Consider the following 20808-nt stretch of genomic DNA (forward strand, 5'->3'; position numbering starts at 1 on the left):
TCAATAGATCTTGAAAGAGGTGACCTTAAAATCGCCCGCAACCCGGATGTAAGTGATGACTTCCAGGCCTTCACGATTGGGGAACTGAATCTCTTGTCCATCAGGGAGCTCCACCTCAAACATATTTCCAGCATGCTTTAGTACAATCTGTAGAGAGGTAAGTCTCAGGTCAAAATTTCTAATATATTTTCCATACGTTCTGTACTACTGCACATGCAATTGTCTACTGTGCCTTTGTGTTCTACTTTTGCTGTTTGTTTTTAAACTGTTTTAATTAACATCTCTCTGTCTATCTGTGCTCCACCATCATATGGCTGTGACAGATATGTTCCACATACAAACCCTCATCATCATCAATCCTCTGTTCATACCTTTACAGTGGAGCCTGGCTGTAGAGGATTGTTAGTGTCCCTCTGTTCCTCAGCCCAGCAGCCCTCATGCTTTGAGTTGCACACGAGAACACACTCATCGCCAAAGCGGGGGTTAAAGTGCAGGGCAAGGTCATCAACATCAGACCCCAGCTCAATCTGGAACCTTCACGTCAAAAAAATAAATAAATAAATAAAAACAATTTTAAAAATAGAAAGTCACATGACAAACAACACATTGTGTGTTTGTTTTCTGTTACTGTTTGTAGTTTTTGCTGTTTTCATACAAGAGATTTACCACAATCAAAAACAATGCCAACCTAGTGACTACAGGAGAACCAATTAAAAGTTGCATATAACAAGCTTAACAGCGTTGTTGAGGTTGCTTGAACCATACAACAATTTCAGTAGGCTAGTTTCAAGGAATTGCAAGATTTTGGAAGCAGTTTGCTGGTTGGTTGGCAGTTTAATGTTGTGATGGTGCAGACCTCAAGGAACATAAAATTATTGCCTCTTTATTTACTGCAAAGGTAAATAAACTTTTCTGTTCCTGCCTTCCTAAGTGTTCTCAATTAATGTGGTTTTTGTGTTGTTATGGTGCTCTAAAATTATTTGTATCCTATTAACCCATTAACATATTATGCTTAAATAATCAATTATAAACAGTCTGTATGTTTTAAAATTAGGTATCTATCAGATAAGCTATCAGAAGATACTGTTTTCAATGTATGGATCCACGTACGCTCCCACTGGAAAGAATTGTTCCCTCTTCTTAGATATTCTACGTTTACTGTACTGGTTGGTTTAAAGCTACAAACCGGATGATGAAATTCCAGAAGTGACTTGTGATTGGAGGTTGTTTTTGTTCACAGTACCTGTTTGCATCATGGTTAATCTTCCCTTGCACTTTCAGCTGGTCTCCAGCCCTTAGAGTCACATTCTTCAGTTCAAGTTCCTGGGACAAAATAATTCTTAAGTATTTATGTCCTCATGTGATTTGAAGGAAAAACTGTGCATGTGCAGTCTGGATAGAATACATAACCTAGTTTGCACATTTTTATGAATTAAAATGCAGTCTATTGAACAGAATAATATAACTTCTTAAAATCATTAATATATTTACGTTTCCCCCATAGACAAAAAGAAGAAGCGATGTAAGAAACCTCAGGAAATACTGTGGACTTACCATATTCAGTTTGAGGCTTTGACTCCTCTCTCCTACAGTGTGCTTCAGTGAAGGAATACTCTCCTTCACTACCTCTTAACTTGTAGTAGAGCAACTCATCTCACCATATAAATAGCAGATCAGTACAATCCCCAATGCCTGACAATATCAAGCAACAGAACACCTACTGATTAGGAACACAGTGAGACAGCTACCCTGATGCACTTGTAGTCATTAATCAAGTTATGGACTAGTCGATGTGATCAGTCCTTGATTTCATTAATGAATGGCTTCTGTCTATAATTGTGGAATAATCACAGAAAGGCTAACCACACAGAATTTTTGTAACCCATCTTTGTAACACCAAATCCTTTCCCCAATCCTATTTCCATTTTGTGCATCACAGCTTTTATTAGTCTTTGATTTAGAAATGTCATATTCTAGAAGCTTTATTCTTCTCTATTCAGCGTCAGAATTAGCAAGCACTTTATTGCCACGTATGAATGCACACAAGGAATTTGTTTTGGCCCATGGTGCACTAGTCACCATGAAAAACATAACATATACAACATCAGTAGTGATAGTATAATGTGTGGACATAGCATAAATATTCAGAAATACAGAGTGTGCAGACATAGGTACACTGAATTTTGTACAGTGCATTGCGAATACAACAAGACAAACTAGGAGCATGTGAGCAATTTCAGAGTGTGCTAGGGCTGTGTGATATGACCAAAATCTCATATCCCGATATAGGTCATTTCCTATACAGATAACGATATAGGCTACCTATCACGACATAGCACATTTCCTGTAAATTCAATTAATAGTTTCTATAAAATGACCAAATGGAAGGGCCTTTTAGGTTCGAGCTCCTCGTTTTGTCTTGGCTGGTCGGACTCCTCCTGTTCGGAATTACCCCGTTCAGGGGTCACGTGTAGTTGTCCGGAAGATGAAAATATCAGCGGCCAAAACGTACAGTGGGAAATATGCCAAACAAACAAACAAACAAACAAACAAACAAATTTATATATAACATAATCTAGTCTAATTTTGTGTGCCCTATAAAATATGTTGCCAAGACAACCTAAATATAAATTTACATTATGCAAAAGTTTGGGTTTGACTCCGCTGTTACGACAACGAGAGATTCACTGAGTGTTTGATCATGTGACTAAGCGAGACCATAGTAACAGCCCTGACTACTTTTGACAAAATACATTTGTTGGATCCTGTTTGTGTTTTGTGTTTTATTGCTGTTTAAAAGTATGCTACCCTGTTACATGGCTATTTAAAACATATGTGCAGTAGTTGTTCTATATGTTCTACATGAATTCTGGAATATTAACGTCCGTATTGGCCTTCAGAAAAAAAAAAAAAAAAGTCTAGCGTAAACTCTGACCCCTGTGTCACGTTCACTATCCTCCATGCTTGTTTGTGTTGCCCTCATGCAAATTTCTTGCCTGCATCTTTGACGTGTGGAAGCAAAGCGTCGTCCAAATAACGAAAAATATTCTCGTAAAGAGTGTGATTTGCGACACAACGAAATAAACGATAGAGCATATTTTGAAACGACAGGTGTCACACGATATATATATATATATATATATATATCACCATATCGCACAGCCCTAGCTATGATAGTTGTAAAGTCTGGGGGGCATAAAATTCTAGGAGGTCTATGGGTGAGGGGATTAGGAGATGCGGCCTCTAAGAGGAAGTCTGCATAGATGGAGTGATTAAGCAGCAATTGCCTTGTACCACCCCTGATGAGACAATGAGGTGGTTCCCAGTGTGGGAGAGGGTGGAGGCAGAGGGAGACCAGATAGACAGACTAGGTGAGGGCACCTTCAGTGGTGGCAGAATAGAAATGGGTCAGAATAGGCTGGGAAATGTTGAACTTCCTGTGTTGTCTCAGAAGGAATGACCTCTGCTGAGCTTTCTTGAAAATAATGGCGACTGCCCCCTTTCTGGGTGCTGGAGATGGTTATCCTTAGAAACTTAACTGAGTCCACCATATTCACAGTAGTGCCATTTATTTCCAGGGGTATAGGCAGACAGGTGGTCGCTTGTGGAAGTCAGCCCTTATCTCCATCGTCTTGAATGCACTGTGTGCCCACCATGACACAAGATGGGCCTCGTCTCTCAAGTAGCTGGATTCATCATTGTTGGAGATGAGGTCCACCATGGTTGTGTCAACTGCAAATTTCAGCAGCTTGTTCTCTGAGAAAAGTATCTTTTCTTAAATTTTTGTCCAACAACATTTAGGTCAGTGTTTTTGTTCAACAGTGATGACTGACCACATTGTGTTAAATTTCATATACTGTGCTTGAGACACAGGTTAACATCTTTGATGTTATAATTGGTCTATTGATTGATGGTCCGTGCTATTATGAAAAATGCTACTGGATGTCTCTCTATATAAGTACAGTTTGGGCCAGTAACAAAAATGAAAGGAAAAGACTGGAACTTGAATTTACAGCTCTGTATAAGAATGTTCCACTTTCTAAGAAATGTGCCATATTTGTTTTGTTTTTTTAATCAGGTAGTTGCTGAATGTTTAAACTACTTCGAATATTTGTATTTTAGTCTAAATATGGGGATTTTACAAATTATGCCAAAATGTGAAAACGAGAAGGATTCGCCTCTGTTCGACTAGCCTTCATCCTGCGTATGTCGTCATGACGTTCAGACCAAGCAGAGAGTCTCTGAAAGAGAGCTGCTGTAAACACAGGGCGTCTGCGCCTTAAGTAGGACAATAAGAGGTTCTCTTAGTCAATGCACTAACAATGGACTTAAAAGATATGGTTTTGATAAACCTGTTTTGTCTGATTTGCGCCATTAAAACCACCCAAGGTGAGTGAGGTCAATTTGGTCAATGTTGTTTTTGTGATGTTTTACAATAGCCAAATTGGTGGCGATGGGAAGAGACAGCTGGCGCGAGCCGCATCGCTAGCCAGCAAGCTAGCCCAACCACCTCACGGGATCTGGCCTGGTTCCTTTTTATAACAACTTATTTATTTGTCATAAATGATCGTAAAATGTAAAACGTTTTGTTAGAAGTCGAGACTACAGAGGATGCGTATTGCGTACCCATCCCAATAAACGTACCGTTATTCCTGCTAGCTCACTAAGACCGTATAACCAGCTAGCTGAGCTGGCTACTTACATTGTCATCTAATATGCTGTACCGCTATCGTTGGCTAAGATGGATGGAGAGAGCTTCTGTCGTGTGCTTCGCCATCTATTATTATTGCAAATATCCATACATTTGTTGTGCAAGAGACAGTGGGTCATAATCGGTTAACGTAAGTCCAGCGCATTGGCGAAAATCACAGAATTTCACTGGTTAATGTTACTAAATGATAATTGTCAACAACTAAAAGTGTGTAACGAATTAATTCCCTTAAAGCTATCGTTAGTTAGCTTTACTCGGCTAGCTAATTCAATTGTCGACAAGTCGCCTGCTGAACAATGTTCTGCAGCTTGTTGCCGTCTCCAGAAGTGCGAGGTACATTGTGTTTAGTACGGTTCCGACAACTCTCGCTAAATCTTGCGACTGGAAATGCAGCGAGCAGTAAATTGTCATATGTAACCCTAGTGCTACAAGGGTATTTAAAGACTTAAAGTGTCCGATGATGTTTTGTCGGAAATCACAACAATGAAACCACGGGAGTTACTATGATATTTGTGTTTCGCCTGGCTTGTCCCTGCTGTTGGGCAATATGTTGTCCTTCTTTATTAACGCGGTAGTAATTTTCATTGTACCGTTGTATCCTTATTGTATAGTGCCCAGGAGGGAAAGACAGATCTCAGGAAAGAATGAATATGATGTAATCATATGTCTCCACCCTATTTTCTTTACTTGATGTGAGATGGTGAGATATACAGCTATATGATAGCGTAGAAACCCTTCAACTGGAGCTAAGGGGAAGCGAAAAGCTTATCGTTTGTGAGTGTAATTTTTGCGCTGGTTCAAATTGACTAGGCTTCCATACTGTGTTATTAAGCCCTAATGGCAGTGTTACTGCCTTACAGCGTTAACTTTAACCTTTTTTTTAATCGTCAGAAGAACTTCAAATGTGTCCAGTCAAATACATTTAGCCCTGTTTTCTGCATGGATTGTATCCATGCAGAGCGGGATGTTTTAGCATTTATGATATATTGAAGAAGTCTGTTCTGTAGTATGATAAGATATGAAAGAAGTCTTTACCAATGGGAACAAGGGGTTGGCACACTCCTGTAAGGAGAATGAGATTGTAGGTTGGGTCTTTGAGAACATAAATGTGCATGCTGTTTTAACCACATATTTGTGTGACAAGCCTACACAGTGTTCTTATGTACTAGCCTACACCATGCACCTACAATAACTGTTGTTTACAATGCCTTATAGCCAGTTGAACACATCTAAACAAATCCTTTCTTCACCAGGTTACTACGGCAACCCCTTAAACAAGTACATCCGCCACTATGAGGGATTATCCTATGATACAGACCTTGTACATAACAGACACCAGAGAGCCAAAAGAGCACTCTCCCATGAGGACAAGTTTCTTCATCTGGAGTTCCACGCACATGGAAGGTCTGAATTTTGAATTATTTCAGTCTGTTTTGACAAGGATCTAGAATTCTAAAAGTGGATTTCTGCTCAAACGATCATACTAGCAGGCAGTACACTAAAACATACAAAAGGTTGATCTGCGTTGATGACTTTTAGCAAGTGTTATGAGTGCATTCATATAAAACACGTACATGATTAAAATTACAAAGTTAAACTTGTTCCTGCACTAAGCCTAAATTATTTTGCTCATTCTGATTTGGAGTGTTTTTCAGTGTATATGCACATTAACATCAGCGAAGCTGACTAACATGGAGCTGAGAAAACACTGAATGACTTGGCTAATGCATCTGTATATAGGCTCTGGACTTCATTCCATTCCGTTTGAGTGGCTTCCCAACCCTTAAATTGAGCCAAGCAGATAAGCTTTGTATTGAGACTGTGCTTTATGCATTTAATAGAAATCTCATAGGAAATGGCATCATGTATTTTTTTCAGATTTGGTGAATATAGTTCAGATAGCCACACTCTGTGTAAATTATTGACCGTTGAGGGGTCTATACACGACATTGCAGAGTAGGCTGTATTTCTAGGATGGTTAGTCATAATCTGACAGTCAGTTAGTGGCTAGCAGGCTAGTAAGTCTTGCATATTTAGATTTGTATGGCCTCACTGAAAAATCTCTGTGGTAAATCATTTTGTACACCTGAGCCTAAACGCAGGTTATTTCTTTGAAAGCTCTGTTTGATCTTCCGCTTTTGAAGCTTCTGATTTTCAGAACAAGAGATCTGTTAGTAGATCATTAAAAAATAATACTTTAATAACCTCCAGTGTTTTGGTGAGTAGTTTATATTTTTCACGTATTCTTTTTTTGCTTTGTCATTCAGACTGAAACGGAATAAATGGTGAACGGAATAAATGGTCTGTAAGGCACAGGGTTCTGAGTGTAATGTTCGAAGTCAAAGACATCCCTCATAACTGTGTATTTCACACTGCTCTGCCCACACTTTTTGAATAACCAATTACCCTCCGTCTCATAAGCTCTCCCTAACAATGATCAGCCAGTTACAAACTCTAACTGACAGTATGAGTTGTGTGGTATCATGAACTGATGTAATGCACTTGGAAGAGATTGTTTTTGTGCTTCACACCACCCACAACTACATAAGCGCTGAAACGTCAGTCACCAATGCAAAGCAAAGGGAAAGAGGACCAGGGACCCTGGCCAGCTCCCTCACCCACTCACCCAAGGGAAAATTGCCAGTTTGCGTTCCCATGTACTCTCAGTTGCAGTTGGTGAGTGTAGCAGAGCCATGATTCCGATTGTGAAGTCCCAGTTTGAGATTCACCTTTACTCTCTTAGGCAGAGTTGGATGACACAGCCTGTTTGTTGACCTTAGTTTCTGAGCTGTTTAAGCACCTGCAAGTTTGAAATTTTCTACATTAGTAGTAGAGGCAAGGAATGGTTACTGTAAGTCATATTGTCTAAAATTATAATCATGATGAGTTTTATTCCTGGCTAGCGCATGACAAAATGTACAGTATGTCATGTGAAATGGTCCAAGTACACTTTTTTCCCTGTCATTTGAATGATCAGCAGATACCATCTAACTTTTGTTACAAAGTGAATTTTCTCTCCCCAGACTATAAGTGTGCAGGGTGTTATGCTCCTAAAGGCTAATGTGAAATAGATGTAGTGACTGGCTTTATGTGTCAAAGGAAGCGTGCGTTTGCCTCGTGTATTTTGACAGAGGTGGGTGCCATGTGAGGAGGGCGGCATATAAGAGATCATGGATAATTGGCCAGTTCAACTAGGGAGAAAAAGGAAAAAAAAAAAGAAAGAAAGAAAAAATGGCACCTTGCATGACACTCACAATGAAATGGTTCCAGCGACTGAGCAAAAACAGCACTGAAAATTTCACAGTCAGTTCCTGGAGCCTGTACAGCAAAAGAGGTGGTTCTGTGTGGTAGTGGAAAACCTGACATTTGTGTGAGTTTAGCTTGTGCTTTACATTTTATATGGAAACACATATTGATTAAATGAGTAGTGTTAGGTGTGTAGATGTAGGCAGGTAGATCATTTAGTGTTATGAGCAGTTAGACTGTTTATTGTCAGTGAGAGCTTTGTAAATATGACAATTTAGTAAAAAAAGACAAGAAATAGTGACACAGTCCTTATTTGGACTTACATACCTATAGAAAGCAAACTTTTAAGTGCTGCACAATCTGTCTCAGTCCCTGTTTACTGCCGTGACCATTCTGTTCAATCTTTGTACTAAAACTGTATTATACCAACAAACAAAAGGACAAAGACGTTGTTTGTCGTATGAAGTCCTTGACACTGACCCTAATGGCTCCCATGCATCTAGTTAAGAAGCCCTCACAACAGTCTCTCTGATGGTAATTGGAAGGAAACACACTGCACCTGCTTTCTGCAGAATCTCATATGGCATCTTTATAATTGCACAATGAAGGCATTTTAACAGGAGAGAAATATTTGCTTAGGACATTTCAGTATGGAGTGGGCACAGCTGCTGTCAACTGTTTCCATGACACATTCTGTTTGTGTGTAGTTATGGTTTTCGTGCTGTGAATTGGACACATCATTGGTCTGTTTGTTGGCACACCCTGTAACACAGGCCTAAATAACAGCCATGCCAACAAGCTACTGCAGAGAGAAATGGAGTACAGCCAAATAAGCTTTGCATTATGTAGCTGTGCTGTTTCCACAATCTGTAGGTAGATCATTCTAACGACCATATTGTTAATACATATTGTTAATATAGTTCTGCTATAATCACTAGTTATCATAAAATCACATAAAAAAGTATTGTGTGGTCTTACCTGATTGTTAATGCTGCAAGAGTCCATTTACTACCTCTGTATTAAATAGTTTCCTTGAAAGTCCACGTTTTTTTCCTTTAAGTAACCTGAATATTTAAGCGTATGTTGATATTCTTTTCCATAAAAAGAAAAGAATATCAAAATACACTTCTTCAGTCGTTTTATATTTCGACACTGTGGATGAGAATGAAAAATGTAATTTCACTAAGGAGCAATGCATAGAAGAGTTCTTACATGTAGGCCGAGTGTGAGATATCTCATTTCAGTCTTGCGTTGCACCTTTCACTTCTCCTGGGGCAGTTATTTTCAAAGTGTGAGCACTTTAATCTTTGTGGATTTCACAATGCGTGACATGGTTGCGCCAATAATGTCGCTACATTGGGCATGTAGGGTGTACATTTTTTAGATTCTGTTTTAACAGGTAAAACCCACACAAAGAATCCCCAAGAAAATAAACTAAACATCAGAATATGTGTATTAACTTACATTATACCAATATAAACATTACATCCACACCTGATACATAAATCCGCTCTGCCCTGATAGACCACTTACAAGTTTTCCCCAGTCTATTCTACCAATGTATAGGTGAGTTTAACACACATCACTTCTGAGTGTCCCAACCCCTTGACATTTACATTCTGCCTTTGTTGAGGACCCAGGCACAGGGACTCTGTGGTGGACCATCTGGTTGGGGGTTGGCTGCATTTTGAGCCTGCCACAAGCAGATCTGAATGCTGGGATGTTCATCCTGCCTTCTGAGAAATGATGGAGGAGGGGAGGAAGGAAAGAATATGTAGAAAAACAAATGGATAGACATCTGGTCGCTCTAAAAGCAGCATTAGATCATTTGAGCCTCCAGCTTGAGTGTATGGTTGTGAATTAGCACTTAGATGACAACATTGATTCATCAATAATGATTTTATGGGAAAACATTGATTCAAAGACAAGCAGTGTCTTGCCAGGATCTGTTACTGCACTTTAGCATTGGTCAAGTGTGCAGACTGTCTTTGAAATTTCCACACATTTAGAGGTTTTTCCTCAATCAATTTAGCTTTTGTGTTGGTTTAAGTAAAATGTAATTCCAAGAAATGTCCAAGGAGTCTGACTTGACAACACTCATGATATTGCTGTCACAACCTGTTTAATCATTTGACAGTTTCTTGGGCAGTTTGAATCCAGGCTCAGGGTATGAAAACTCGTCATGTTCCAACTTCTTATCCTCTGGAAAGGGAGGCTGAAAGGTTGAATTTGGGGAATTTGTGAAGTTGTTTTTCCATTCAGTTTCCTCCGCAAGAGTCTTGAGTTTGAGTTGTGTTGTCAGATCAGGTGATAATACTTTAAGAGTTAAGCAGTCATTCTTTCAAAAAAAAAATTTTTTTTTTGGTTGTAGACAAGATTGATCACAAACAGATTAATGGAAGCGTTCAGGTAAATTATGATCTCGCAACTATTTTCCAAACTATTCCCCTGAGATTAGGGACAGGATTTTGTGGCTTGTGGAATGGCTTGGTTATAGGATCGGTTTGACTTGACAAGATCAATAAGTTCAATGAACATATAAAATTATATCTGAGCAGATAACAATGAGTTAACTCAACACAACAAGATCAGTTTGAATCACAGGCATATAGGCATGTACATATGTTGCAGTTTATGTAAGGTTGTGGCGTGTTCCGTGGAGCACATTCATCCTGGCATCTGTGAATTACAGCTCTGCCTGTGGGATAACACCGTGGAACACCAAAAATAACCCAGTTCCTTTTTCATTACAGCTGGGTCAGGGCAGCACGCTTAAATTTAGCTTTAGAGGTATAATCACTGACAGAGAACGGAGTCTTACATGAAAAAAAAAATTGACTTGTTGGCCTGAAGGCTTCCAGGATATGTTTTATCTTCTTATAATGAAGGTATTGATTCTCAGCCGTGTTTGGGTGCTCTGTACTCCATTCAGATTGTATTCAGATTCTATTCAGATTTGATCTCAGTGGGAATATCAGTCTGAGACCTTAGATGTCCAGAATCTATCTGATCTTAAATGGCTGACCTACATACATGTTACATTGGATAAAATGTATAGTGAATTTCATCCACAGAAATTTTGTATTGACTCTTCATTCTTGTCTTAGACATTTTAACCTTAGGATGAAGAGAGATACCAGGCTGTTCTCTGAGGATTTCAAGCTTGACGTGTCCGGAGAGGAGATGGATTACGACACCTCCCATATCTACACTGGAGAACTCTATGGTGAGACAAGCCCTATTTCAGTTCAAGAGTAGCTTTGAAGTACGTTCTCGTCTTCTCATTTCAACAAAATATTTGAAACATTTTTTCACTCTGTTCACTCTGTCTAACTTTTCTACCAGACTGCAGATTCAGCACACCACACACATGCATTGTAAGCACACATACACACATAAAACACAGACTAAGAGAGAAAGAGTGAGAACAGCGTGTCACCCGTGCATGATGAGGATGTCTGTGTTATCAGGGGAAGGCGAACCAGTGTTGAACTGCCGCTGGGTTTCTGAGATATCTAGAAGGGGAACGTGTTGATCATTAGAAAATATTTGCGTAGGAAGCTGGACTGATGGAGAGGAAGACACTGCCACAATGAGATTAACACGGCTCTGGAATTTGTTACGCCGGTTTGCCAGCAGTTGACTTCAAGAAACCAACCCTTGTAGTAATTCTCACCAACTAAAACGTGCGCTCCTCTAGTTCCCTGATTGAATCATGCATAGCCAAAGGTGTCAGTTTCAAGATGTGAGCTGAAAACAAAATCGGATTTAGGTAGTTAGGCCACTCTGTAAATAAAAGCATATTGTTTCCTCTGAATGAGACTTTTTGTCATACACTCATAGCAGTCATTTTGACTATTCAGTTTGGTACATGAGTAACCTTTTAAAGAGACAATGCAGTACTGTTATTTGGACAGTCTGAGGACGGCGCCGTGCATTTTTCTTTGAAATAAATGTCTTGAAACAAAAACTGGGGATCTTGACAAGCATCTCAGCCAAAACTGCTTCAACAGTGCTTTTGCCACTAAACTAACGATAATGAGAATCACTTTCATCATTATTTCTATCTTAATTTTCATTAAATACCTGATTTTGACTAGCTGGTTAGATTAGTCAAGTTTATTTATGTAACACCTACCGATGTTTTAGTCAGTTAGAATACAAGTTGAACTGCTCAGGATAACATAGCTAAAACATGACTGAATTTTAAGGGTACGTTATCCTGAAAATTGAACTTAAATTTGACATATGTGCTTATATTAAACAGAATTTGGCTTGTTTTTCATTCTCAGAATTTCTGTCTGATGACATGACACCCATTCATAAATTGCATCCCAACTATACACAACGTCTGTATAATGGCACCATGCAGGGTGGAGAATTACTCATGGGCTGATTTGAGGGCGGTGACCCTGGTGCTGATGTTCTCTTTTCTGGTCCCTCTCTCCTGACAGGTGAACAGGGTACTCTCACCCATGGCTCCATCGTGGATGGCAAGTTTGAGGGTTTCATTCAGACCCACCGGGGGACATACTATGTGGAGCCTGCTGAGAGATATCTGAATGACAAAGATGTTCCGTTCCACTCAGTCATTTATCATGAGGACGACATCAGTGAGTGGGCTGTCTTTCCTCTCCTTCTGCTGAGTCCTTTCCTGTTAACAGGAAATGGATAAGATTCTTATTTGTGAAATAACCCAAGTTTATCCAAAGCTACCGTACAAAGTCTTATTCCCTTTGCATTTGAATGAGAATGTTTCAGTTATGCTCTGTGTCAACATTGAGGTTCAGTGTTGTTGAGAAATGTAAAATTCATATTCTCAGTGCTCAGTGTAAGTTTATTATCCAACACTCTTTGTTTCTTCAACATTTAACTGGTCAGTTACTTCTTTGTGGATCCACTCTGTCAGAGTGTTTTTGGATGCAGTATGCAGTTTAGCACTGAGATAGGCGCTGTGTGGCTTGCTGATGTATTCATGTCACTCCTGTCCTCGTCTCAGACTACCCCCACAAGTATGGGCCTGAGGGCGGCTGTGCAGACCACTCTGTCTTTGAAAAGATGAAGAAATATCAGGCTTCTGCAGTGGAAGGGCCAGCTAAGGTCAGCTTGGCAGATATTTTCTTTCTCTCTCTCTCTCTCTCTCTCTCTCCCCCCATCTCTCTCTCTCTCTCTCTCTCTCTCTCTCTCTCCCCCCATCTCTCTCTCTCTCCCCCCATCTCTCTCTCTCTCTCTCTCTCTCTCTGTCTCTCTCTCTCTCTCTCTCTGTCTCTGTCTGTCTCTCTCACTTGTGCTTCCTTCTCCACTTGTACTTCCTTCCCTCTGTTGAAACTACTAAGTGCCCTTTTTAACGTGATGTAAAATCTTTCAGTTTGTTCCATTGACATGATTTTTTGAGTTTGACTCCACTATCATTTTTTCTGAACTGATAAAAGTAGTGACTGGAGCGTGTGAAGGAAGAAAGCTTCGTATTGTAAAGACTACAGTGTATTCTGTCTCTGGCATCTAGTGAACAACTGGAGAAAATCCTCAGAAAGCTCTATGAATGCATTTATTATCCTACGTATGGAATGCAGTGCATTCTCTTACATAGGACATTTTTCATCCTTTTGCTAAAAGTGCTCAAATATCTGCTGATGCTTTCATATGTTACTGTATGTGCTCATCATTAGCTGTTTGATGGCTACTCTTCTTTCATCTTGTGTGCAGGAGACTCTTGACATGAGAGACAATGAATCATCCAATGGCCCAGTACTGCTGAGAAAGAGGAGGATGACCCAGGCAGAGAAGAACACCTGCCAGCTCTTCATTCAGACTGACCACCTCTTCTACAAGTACTACAAGACCAGAGAGGCAGTCATCGCTCAGGTACTCCTTTTACTATGGCCGCTCCTTTTACTGCTTAAAGTACTGTGTCTGTATTCAAATAGTCTATCAGACCAAAAGGAAGGGACATGTTGTATTAATCCCACATTTAGACTGAGTGATTACGCAGGCTGCTTGAGTGATGCTTTATTGGAGTACCCCTCAGTGTTCTGAATATTGTGAATATTTTATTTGTGCTCATTAATGTATGTAAATTCTGTTGGGAATTGAATATTTAAATCCACGTTTCCACCCACAGATATCATTAGGTTAGCAGTAAAGCTGCATTGATATGAGTGTTAAAATAGCTTCTTGTTATTTACGTTCTGTCTGTTATGGAACGGTAGTGGTTGTTTACAGTGTAATTCGTTGCTCTAGATCTCGAGTCACGTCAAAGCCATCGATGCGATCTACCAAGGCACGGATTTCCAAGGCATTCGTAACATTAGCTTCATGGTTAAGAGGATAAGGGTAAGTTTTGTCATTACTGCCACAACATGTTTTCGTCCTTACGTTGATGGGAGTTTTCTTGTGTTGTTGAAAAGCGATGAACAAAGTCTCAATCGGTTTCCCTTCAGATCAACACTACAAATGACGAGAGGGACCGGTCAAACCCTTTCCGCTTTGCCAACATCGGGGTAGAGAAGTTTCTGGAGCTTAACTCGGAGCAGAACCACGATGACTACTGCCTAGCCTACGTCTTTACTGACAGAGACTTTGATGATGGCGTGCTTGGGTTGGCATGGGTTGGCGCTCCTGCAGGTACACCACTATGCAACATCTGATTATAACCTGTTATTTTGATCTGAGGATTGATGTTTTAATGTCAAAGCCGTAAAACATTCCCAAAACAGAACAGAGGAGTGGCTGTTTTCTCAGAAAGTTACAGGGAAATGACCACGGTAATTTCACCATGAACGCTATTGACTTTTGACTATTGAGAAAAATCACATTTTTCTAATAACAGAGATTCCTCAAGCTTGGTTTGTTTGTGTTGTAAATACAAATATTGTTTTCCGGTTTGCTTGCCATAACATCGTCATTGAGGTTTGTAAGGCCCGCGTTCTCTAGTGACAGGCATTAGCACTTGTCAATTAGAGCTGTTAGTTAATTATTAGGGTGATTAGTCCTGGTTGATTTGAAGAGTTCTGCACCTATCTCAGCTCAAACAGACTGTGTCCCAGCACTCAGTCTCTTGAAGCCCTGTTGTGTTTGAGTTGGTCCATTAGCTCTGTGTGTGTGTGTGTGTGTGTGTGTGGGGAGAAATGTTAGGCTAATTGTTATGTGGCTGTGTGTTCACAGGGAGCTCTGGGGGAATCTGTGAGAAGAGTAAGCTTTACTCAGACGGAAAGAAGAAGTCTCTCAACACAGGCATCATCACCGTGCAAAATTATGCCTCTCACGTACCTCCCAAAGTCTCACACATTACCTTCGCCCATGAAGTGGGGCATAACTTCGGCTCTCCGGTGAGTTTATCCCCCTGCCTGCTTGTCACGTCAGCATTCATCTCATTAGGGTATGAGCACAGTGTAATTCACTTCATAAGAACGTATGTGAGTGATACAGATGAATTAATGAGGGCGCGTTGAATTTTTTCTTATCTTCAAACAGAAACATGAACAAAAAAACTCATATTTTTCACCAGCTAAATTGACAGAAACACAAATATCAAGCAAGAGGAGAACATAACAGATGAAACATGTTTTAGAACTTGATTAAGAGGTGCATTAATGTCTGCAAGCCACTTTAATCTTTTTCATCATTTGTCCATTTGTTTATTTAATTTTGCTTTGTAAGCCAGTGTAGCTATGTTATACATTGCTCCACTCTCATAGGTTCAGAGAGAAAAAGTTCCTATCTGGAAAAAAAAAAGACTCAATCTAAGTTGAGTGCATAGCCTCCATAGTCAATAGCACATTGAGTCTGGTGGAGGTTTCAAAAATGACAGAGATTATTCTGTGTGTCTGCCATCAGCATGACTCAGGGCCGGAGTGCACCCCAGGCGAATCCAAGAGTCAGGACAAGAAGGAGAAAGGCAACTATATCATGTATGCCAGAGCCACGTCTGGAGACAAGTTCAACAACAATAAGTTCTCTGTGTGCAGCGTCCGTAACATCAGCCAAGTGCTGGAGAAGAAAAGAGGCAACTGCTTTGTGGGTAAGTTCCTCTCTAATCGACCTTATTCTTCATCCTTGGTGTACAATAAATTCATTTGTAATTTTAATCACCAGCGCAATCAATGCGTACTGTAACAGTAATATGACAGGAGACAAAAGTGAAAACAAATGGGGAAATCATTTTTCTACTGTTTATTATGTCAGTATTTATGGTAATCTTCAGCAGTTTACATTCAGTGGATTACCTTTTTTATCTTTTATAAGTTCTTGCAGTTGTAATTTAACACAATGACACAGTGAAGTATCTGCTTTGAAAAAGAACTGGTATCATTTGCTATATGCATCACATATACAAACTGTTGTCTTCAGTAATGAGTTCTCTTGTGTGGGTCTTCTAACCTCTAGTTTGTAATAGGATTTGTAAACTTTTTTTTTTTTTTTAATGTTTGTGGCTTGTTGATGGAACGTAACAATTTCGTAACTATCTCAAGTATCTGACTTATGAAGAACAAATGACTGTCGGATCTCAGTAAATGGAACACAGTGGAACGACTGAAAATAGCATAGCATTGTCTGGTAGCCGTGAGTATTTGTCTTTTACAATAGTGCCTCTGTATGTGTGTGTGTGTGTCTCTGTACACTTACATGAATACAGAGTCTGGACAGCCCATCTGTGGTAATGGTCTAGTGGAGCCGGGTGAAGAGTGTGACTGTGGCTACAGTGACCAGTGCAGGGACCAGTGTTGCTATGATGCCAACCAGCCTGACAACAAAAAGTGCAAACTCAAACCCAATAAAGTGTGCAGGTCTGTCTTTCTCTCGCTCTGTGACAGTTTCTCTATCATAAAACCCTCCTTACTGGGCATGAGCATTTGGTTTCTATTCAGAATACTTAGATTGTAGTTACCAGGTTAATGCTTCAGCTGATGAGTACAGCATCCCACAATTAAGCAACGTACAATCCTGTTGATATGCCTTACACTACTGCTGACTTTAGTGTAATCAGACAGGAATAGAGACAATAACAAAGACCTTACTTTTTTTAATGATGCTACCATTGAAAAAACACTACAGCATAAAGAACAGAAATGTCTCAGTGTTTTATGGACACATTCGTGTTGATAACACATTCATGTTGGTGTTCCATTATGTTTATTTTATATAAGTGTGTGTTTGTAATAAGGGTACTTCACTTCTCTCTCAGCCCGAGCCAGGGTCCTTGCTGCACGCCAGAGTGTACATACAAGGGCAGGAATGAGAAATGCAGAGAAGAGTCTGAGTGTGCCCACCAGGGCATGTGTAATGGTGTCTCAGCTCAGTGTCCCACCTCTGAGCCCAAAGCCAACTTCACTGCCTGTCACGGAGAGACACAAGTCTGCCTCAACGGGGTGAGCCCTGACCACTGGCCTGCTCAGCCACTTCTGCCCACGCACACATACACACACACACACACACACACACACAGTTAAACTGTGCCTAATGATATATACACTATAGCCATGTAGTCTCCACCCACCTTGACTCAGCCTAGGGGAAGAATCTGCCCTAAATCTATACCACACAGAGCTCTGCATTGTCATAGTGAACAGAATATATTGTATTTATAGTGTTCTCTTCCTCTTTCTCCCTCCCTCTCCCTCTCTCTCTCTCTCTCTCTCTCTCTCTCTCTCTCTCTGCCACACACACAGGGCTGTTCTGGCTCTATCTGTGAGAAGTATGGACTGGAGGTGTGCACCTGTGCCAGTGGGGATGGGAAAGATGAGACAGAGCTGTGTCACGTGTGCTGCATGGAGAAAAGTCAGTCCAATTCAGCAGCTCTGTTTGTGTTCTGTCGACATTCTACGTGTGTGTGTGTGTGTGTGTGCATGTGCACAGTGATATAGGGGAGTATTTCATTGTGTTGTGTAACACTCACCTTGCTAAACTCAGCTTAGTCCTCGACACAGAGTCAATAATAGTGAAAAAGTGTAACTGAAGCATTTGCAGACTCAGGATGACAGGAAATGAATCATTTGAGTGGCCTGTTAAGTCTGTGTTATCCTCTGAACCCTAGTGCTAAGTCCCATTATCAAGAGATTAGAATTTGTCCGTATTAGATGGGAGCAGCAGGTTCACCCATAGGTTAACAACAGGCATAAACTGCATTAACAAAATGTCACAACGGAAGAGACAGCAACTAAGCATTGTGTGAATGAAGACACTCTCTTAGTGTCAGACATGTTCTGTTCCACCTCGTTTAATTTAATGAAGTGTGACACACCCCTTCTCTCTCTCCTGCCCTAACAGTGAACCCCAGTACCTGCAGTAGCACGGGCTCTGAGCGCTTGGCACGCTTCTTCAACAAGAAGGTCACGACTCTCCAGGCCGGCTCGCCCTGCAACGATTTCAAAGGCTACTGTGACGTGTTCATGAAATGCCGCCTAGTGGATGCAGATGGACCATTGGCCAGACTCAAAAAGGCCATCTTTAACCCAGAGCTCTATGAGAACATAGCAGAGTGGATAGTGGTGAGTGTTCACGCTCAAGTGCTGCAGTTCACCTTATTCATTATTGATCTCTCTGGGCACACAGAGTGTTATTGTGTGTAGTTTATGTGCTGAGAGTAGATGAAATAGTGGGGATAGATATTGAAAAAGGACTCGGGCTTTGAAGTAACCAAATTGCAGTCAAAAAGGATTTTACACACATTTCATATTAGTTTTAGTGCTATGTACCAGTATGTTTCTGGTACAAAAGACATGTTGAAATCGGCGCTTTAATTCGTTTGTAAAATAACTTGAGATGTTTAACATGTGTTGAGAGAGTTTGGATAATTGATGTCTGTGTTACAAGTGCATTGTCATTTAGGCAGCTGAATTATTTAATGTGCCAAGAATAAATGTCAGAGATTTTAGTGACATGCCAAACGTGGAAAATGGAAGGAGAAACCGTGCCTGCATGCTGAGGCTGTTGTGACAGGGATAGATGGACACTTCCCAGCGTAGTTATTAAGAAGAACAAAACATCATCCTCAGAATGACAACAGAACAGAATATCTTGGAGCGAGTCTTTAGAAAAAAAATGAGCTTTGTGAAGTTGATAATTATGGAGGGCAGCCAGTCCCATATGGCTTGCAGCCATATAATATAATGATTCTGTACATTGGGAATTTTATGTATTTTTAAGTGAATATCATTCACCTGAATACGTTTTGAGACCCTGCTGGAATGGTTAGTCTGGTGAACTGATACCTGTGTGCGTGGTCAGTGCAGACTCACTGTGTTGTGAGTCTATACTGAGATGGTTGGTCAAGTGTACTGATGTGTGTGTGTTTGTTCATGGTCTTTACAGACGCACTGTGTTGTGAGAGTATGTTGAGATGGTCTGTCATGTATCCTGACATACATTTGTGTGTACTCTCTGCAGGCTCACTGGTGGGCTGTACTGCTGATGGGTATAGCTCTGATCATGCTCATGGCAGGATTCATAAAGATCTGCAGTGTCCATACCCCAAGCAGCAACCCCAAATTACCACCACCCAAACCACTACCAGGTAAGATCAGTAAACTCTTCTCACTTCTGAACTTTGGCTGTGTGAAGACCCGTGTGATGCCGTGTAGTTGCGCTTTGGTATATGTGCTGACCAAAACCTGCTCTCCCCTCCGCAGGAACACTGAAGAGAAGGAGAGCTCAGCATGCTAACCAACAGCACCAGCACCAGCATGGGCACCAGAATCAGCACGGACACCAGAACCAGCACCAGCGCCAAGTTCAGAGGCAGCCCCAGCCTCAACGCCATCACCGTCAGCACCGCGAAAATTACCAGATGGGTCAGATGAGACGTTGAGTTGCATGCAAACCCCTCCTGCTCCTCCTCCACTTGTCTCCCCCTCCCCACAGTGCCTGCAATACAGTGGGACAGAAGGTCACTACTCCAAAGAAACCAACTGACCCAGCACACAAAATCACTCTTACTTCCCCATTGTGCAGAGTATCCTGGACCAGTCCATTTCTATGGACATTCCCGCTTTTTTTAACGCTTTATCCTGGACCATTCCATACGTTTGTTTAAAGAGCTTGGTTTTCAGTCAAACTGGGCCATTTTCCACAGACGTAGTCTGCTTCAAAACAATAAAACCAAGACGAAGTACATTGTACCCTCAGAAGCAGTACATTGTACCTTCATCCTGAGCCACATAAGCAAGATGAATGAAATTGTTGGTGGAGGCAGTATTGCTGGATTCAGCAGCTTGTATTTCAGCATTTAAAGTTTTTTTTTCTCTCTTTTTCTCCCTGTTCCTTCCTGGATTGAAAGAAAAGTTTCCTCAAGCTTCCCAATGTGATGAGCAAGAAAATCAGGCCCTTTGAGTTCTGAAATAGTCTTACTTTTTCTCCCCTCTCCTCACACATATTGTTGATGGCCTGCCAGGGAGTAAGGGACCATTTGTAGATTTAGTCCCTCCTGTAGTTCCTCTGTAGTGTGCTTGTTCTCCTTTTGCTTTTCATTAACAGAGACTTGTTTAAGATTGACGCACATAAATGAAGTATTGCCAACAATGCCAGGAAGTGAAACAATCCTCAGCCAGAGACCTGCCACATTTTCGAAAGGGTTTTTCAAAATCCACGAAGGATCAGTCCTTTCACTTCCCATGCAGATACTGCCCTATGCATGGCTGTACAGAATTAAGACTGTAAAAAAATTGTATTATATGTTAGAACAAAATTATTTCTTCTACTGTTTGAAAGAACTGACTTGCAGTTTTGATCAACACTCTCAGGATTCAAACACACTAATGAAGGTATTGTTGAAGATGCTCGGGAGTAAGTTGAAGCTATCAGGTTGAGAAAGATTGAGAAGAAGGATGAATCTCTAAAATGAGCTATCATGTGTC

General features: G+C 40.6%; 2 protein-coding genes across 2 annotated transcripts; one reads left to right on the forward strand and one right to left on the reverse strand.

The window, feature by feature from the left end:
* On the reverse strand, positions 1–3721 carry LOC115812423 (galectin-2-like). The gene is made up of 4 exons (XM_030774901.1): positions 3660–3721; positions 1244–1339; positions 372–534; positions 1–147 (listed from the first exon to the last, which is right to left on the reverse strand). The coding sequence occupies exons 1-4, from the start codon at positions 3719–3721 to the stop codon at positions 1–3; spliced, it is 468 nt and encodes a 155-aa protein (XP_030630761.1).
* Positions 3722–4302: 581 nt separating this feature from the next.
* On the forward strand, positions 4303–20808 carry adam10b (ADAM metallopeptidase domain 10b). Its single transcript, XM_030775620.1, has 16 exons — positions 4303–4389; positions 5965–6115; positions 11065–11183; positions 12412–12570; positions 12957–13057; positions 13664–13822; positions 14198–14290; positions 14398–14581; positions 15122–15285; positions 15794–15977; positions 16593–16743; positions 17142–17325; positions 17626–17734; positions 18224–18444; positions 19343–19469; positions 19585–20808. The coding sequence occupies exons 1-16, from the start codon at positions 4323–4325 to the stop codon at positions 19761–19763; spliced, it is 2352 nt and encodes a 783-aa protein (XP_030631480.1). The 5' UTR covers positions 4303–4322; the 3' UTR covers positions 19764–20808.

This window comes from Chanos chanos, chromosome 5 (assembly GCF_902362185.1).
Source record: "Chanos chanos chromosome 5, fChaCha1.1, whole genome shotgun sequence".
NCBI lineage: Eukaryota > Metazoa > Chordata > Actinopteri > Gonorynchiformes > Chanidae > Chanos > Chanos chanos.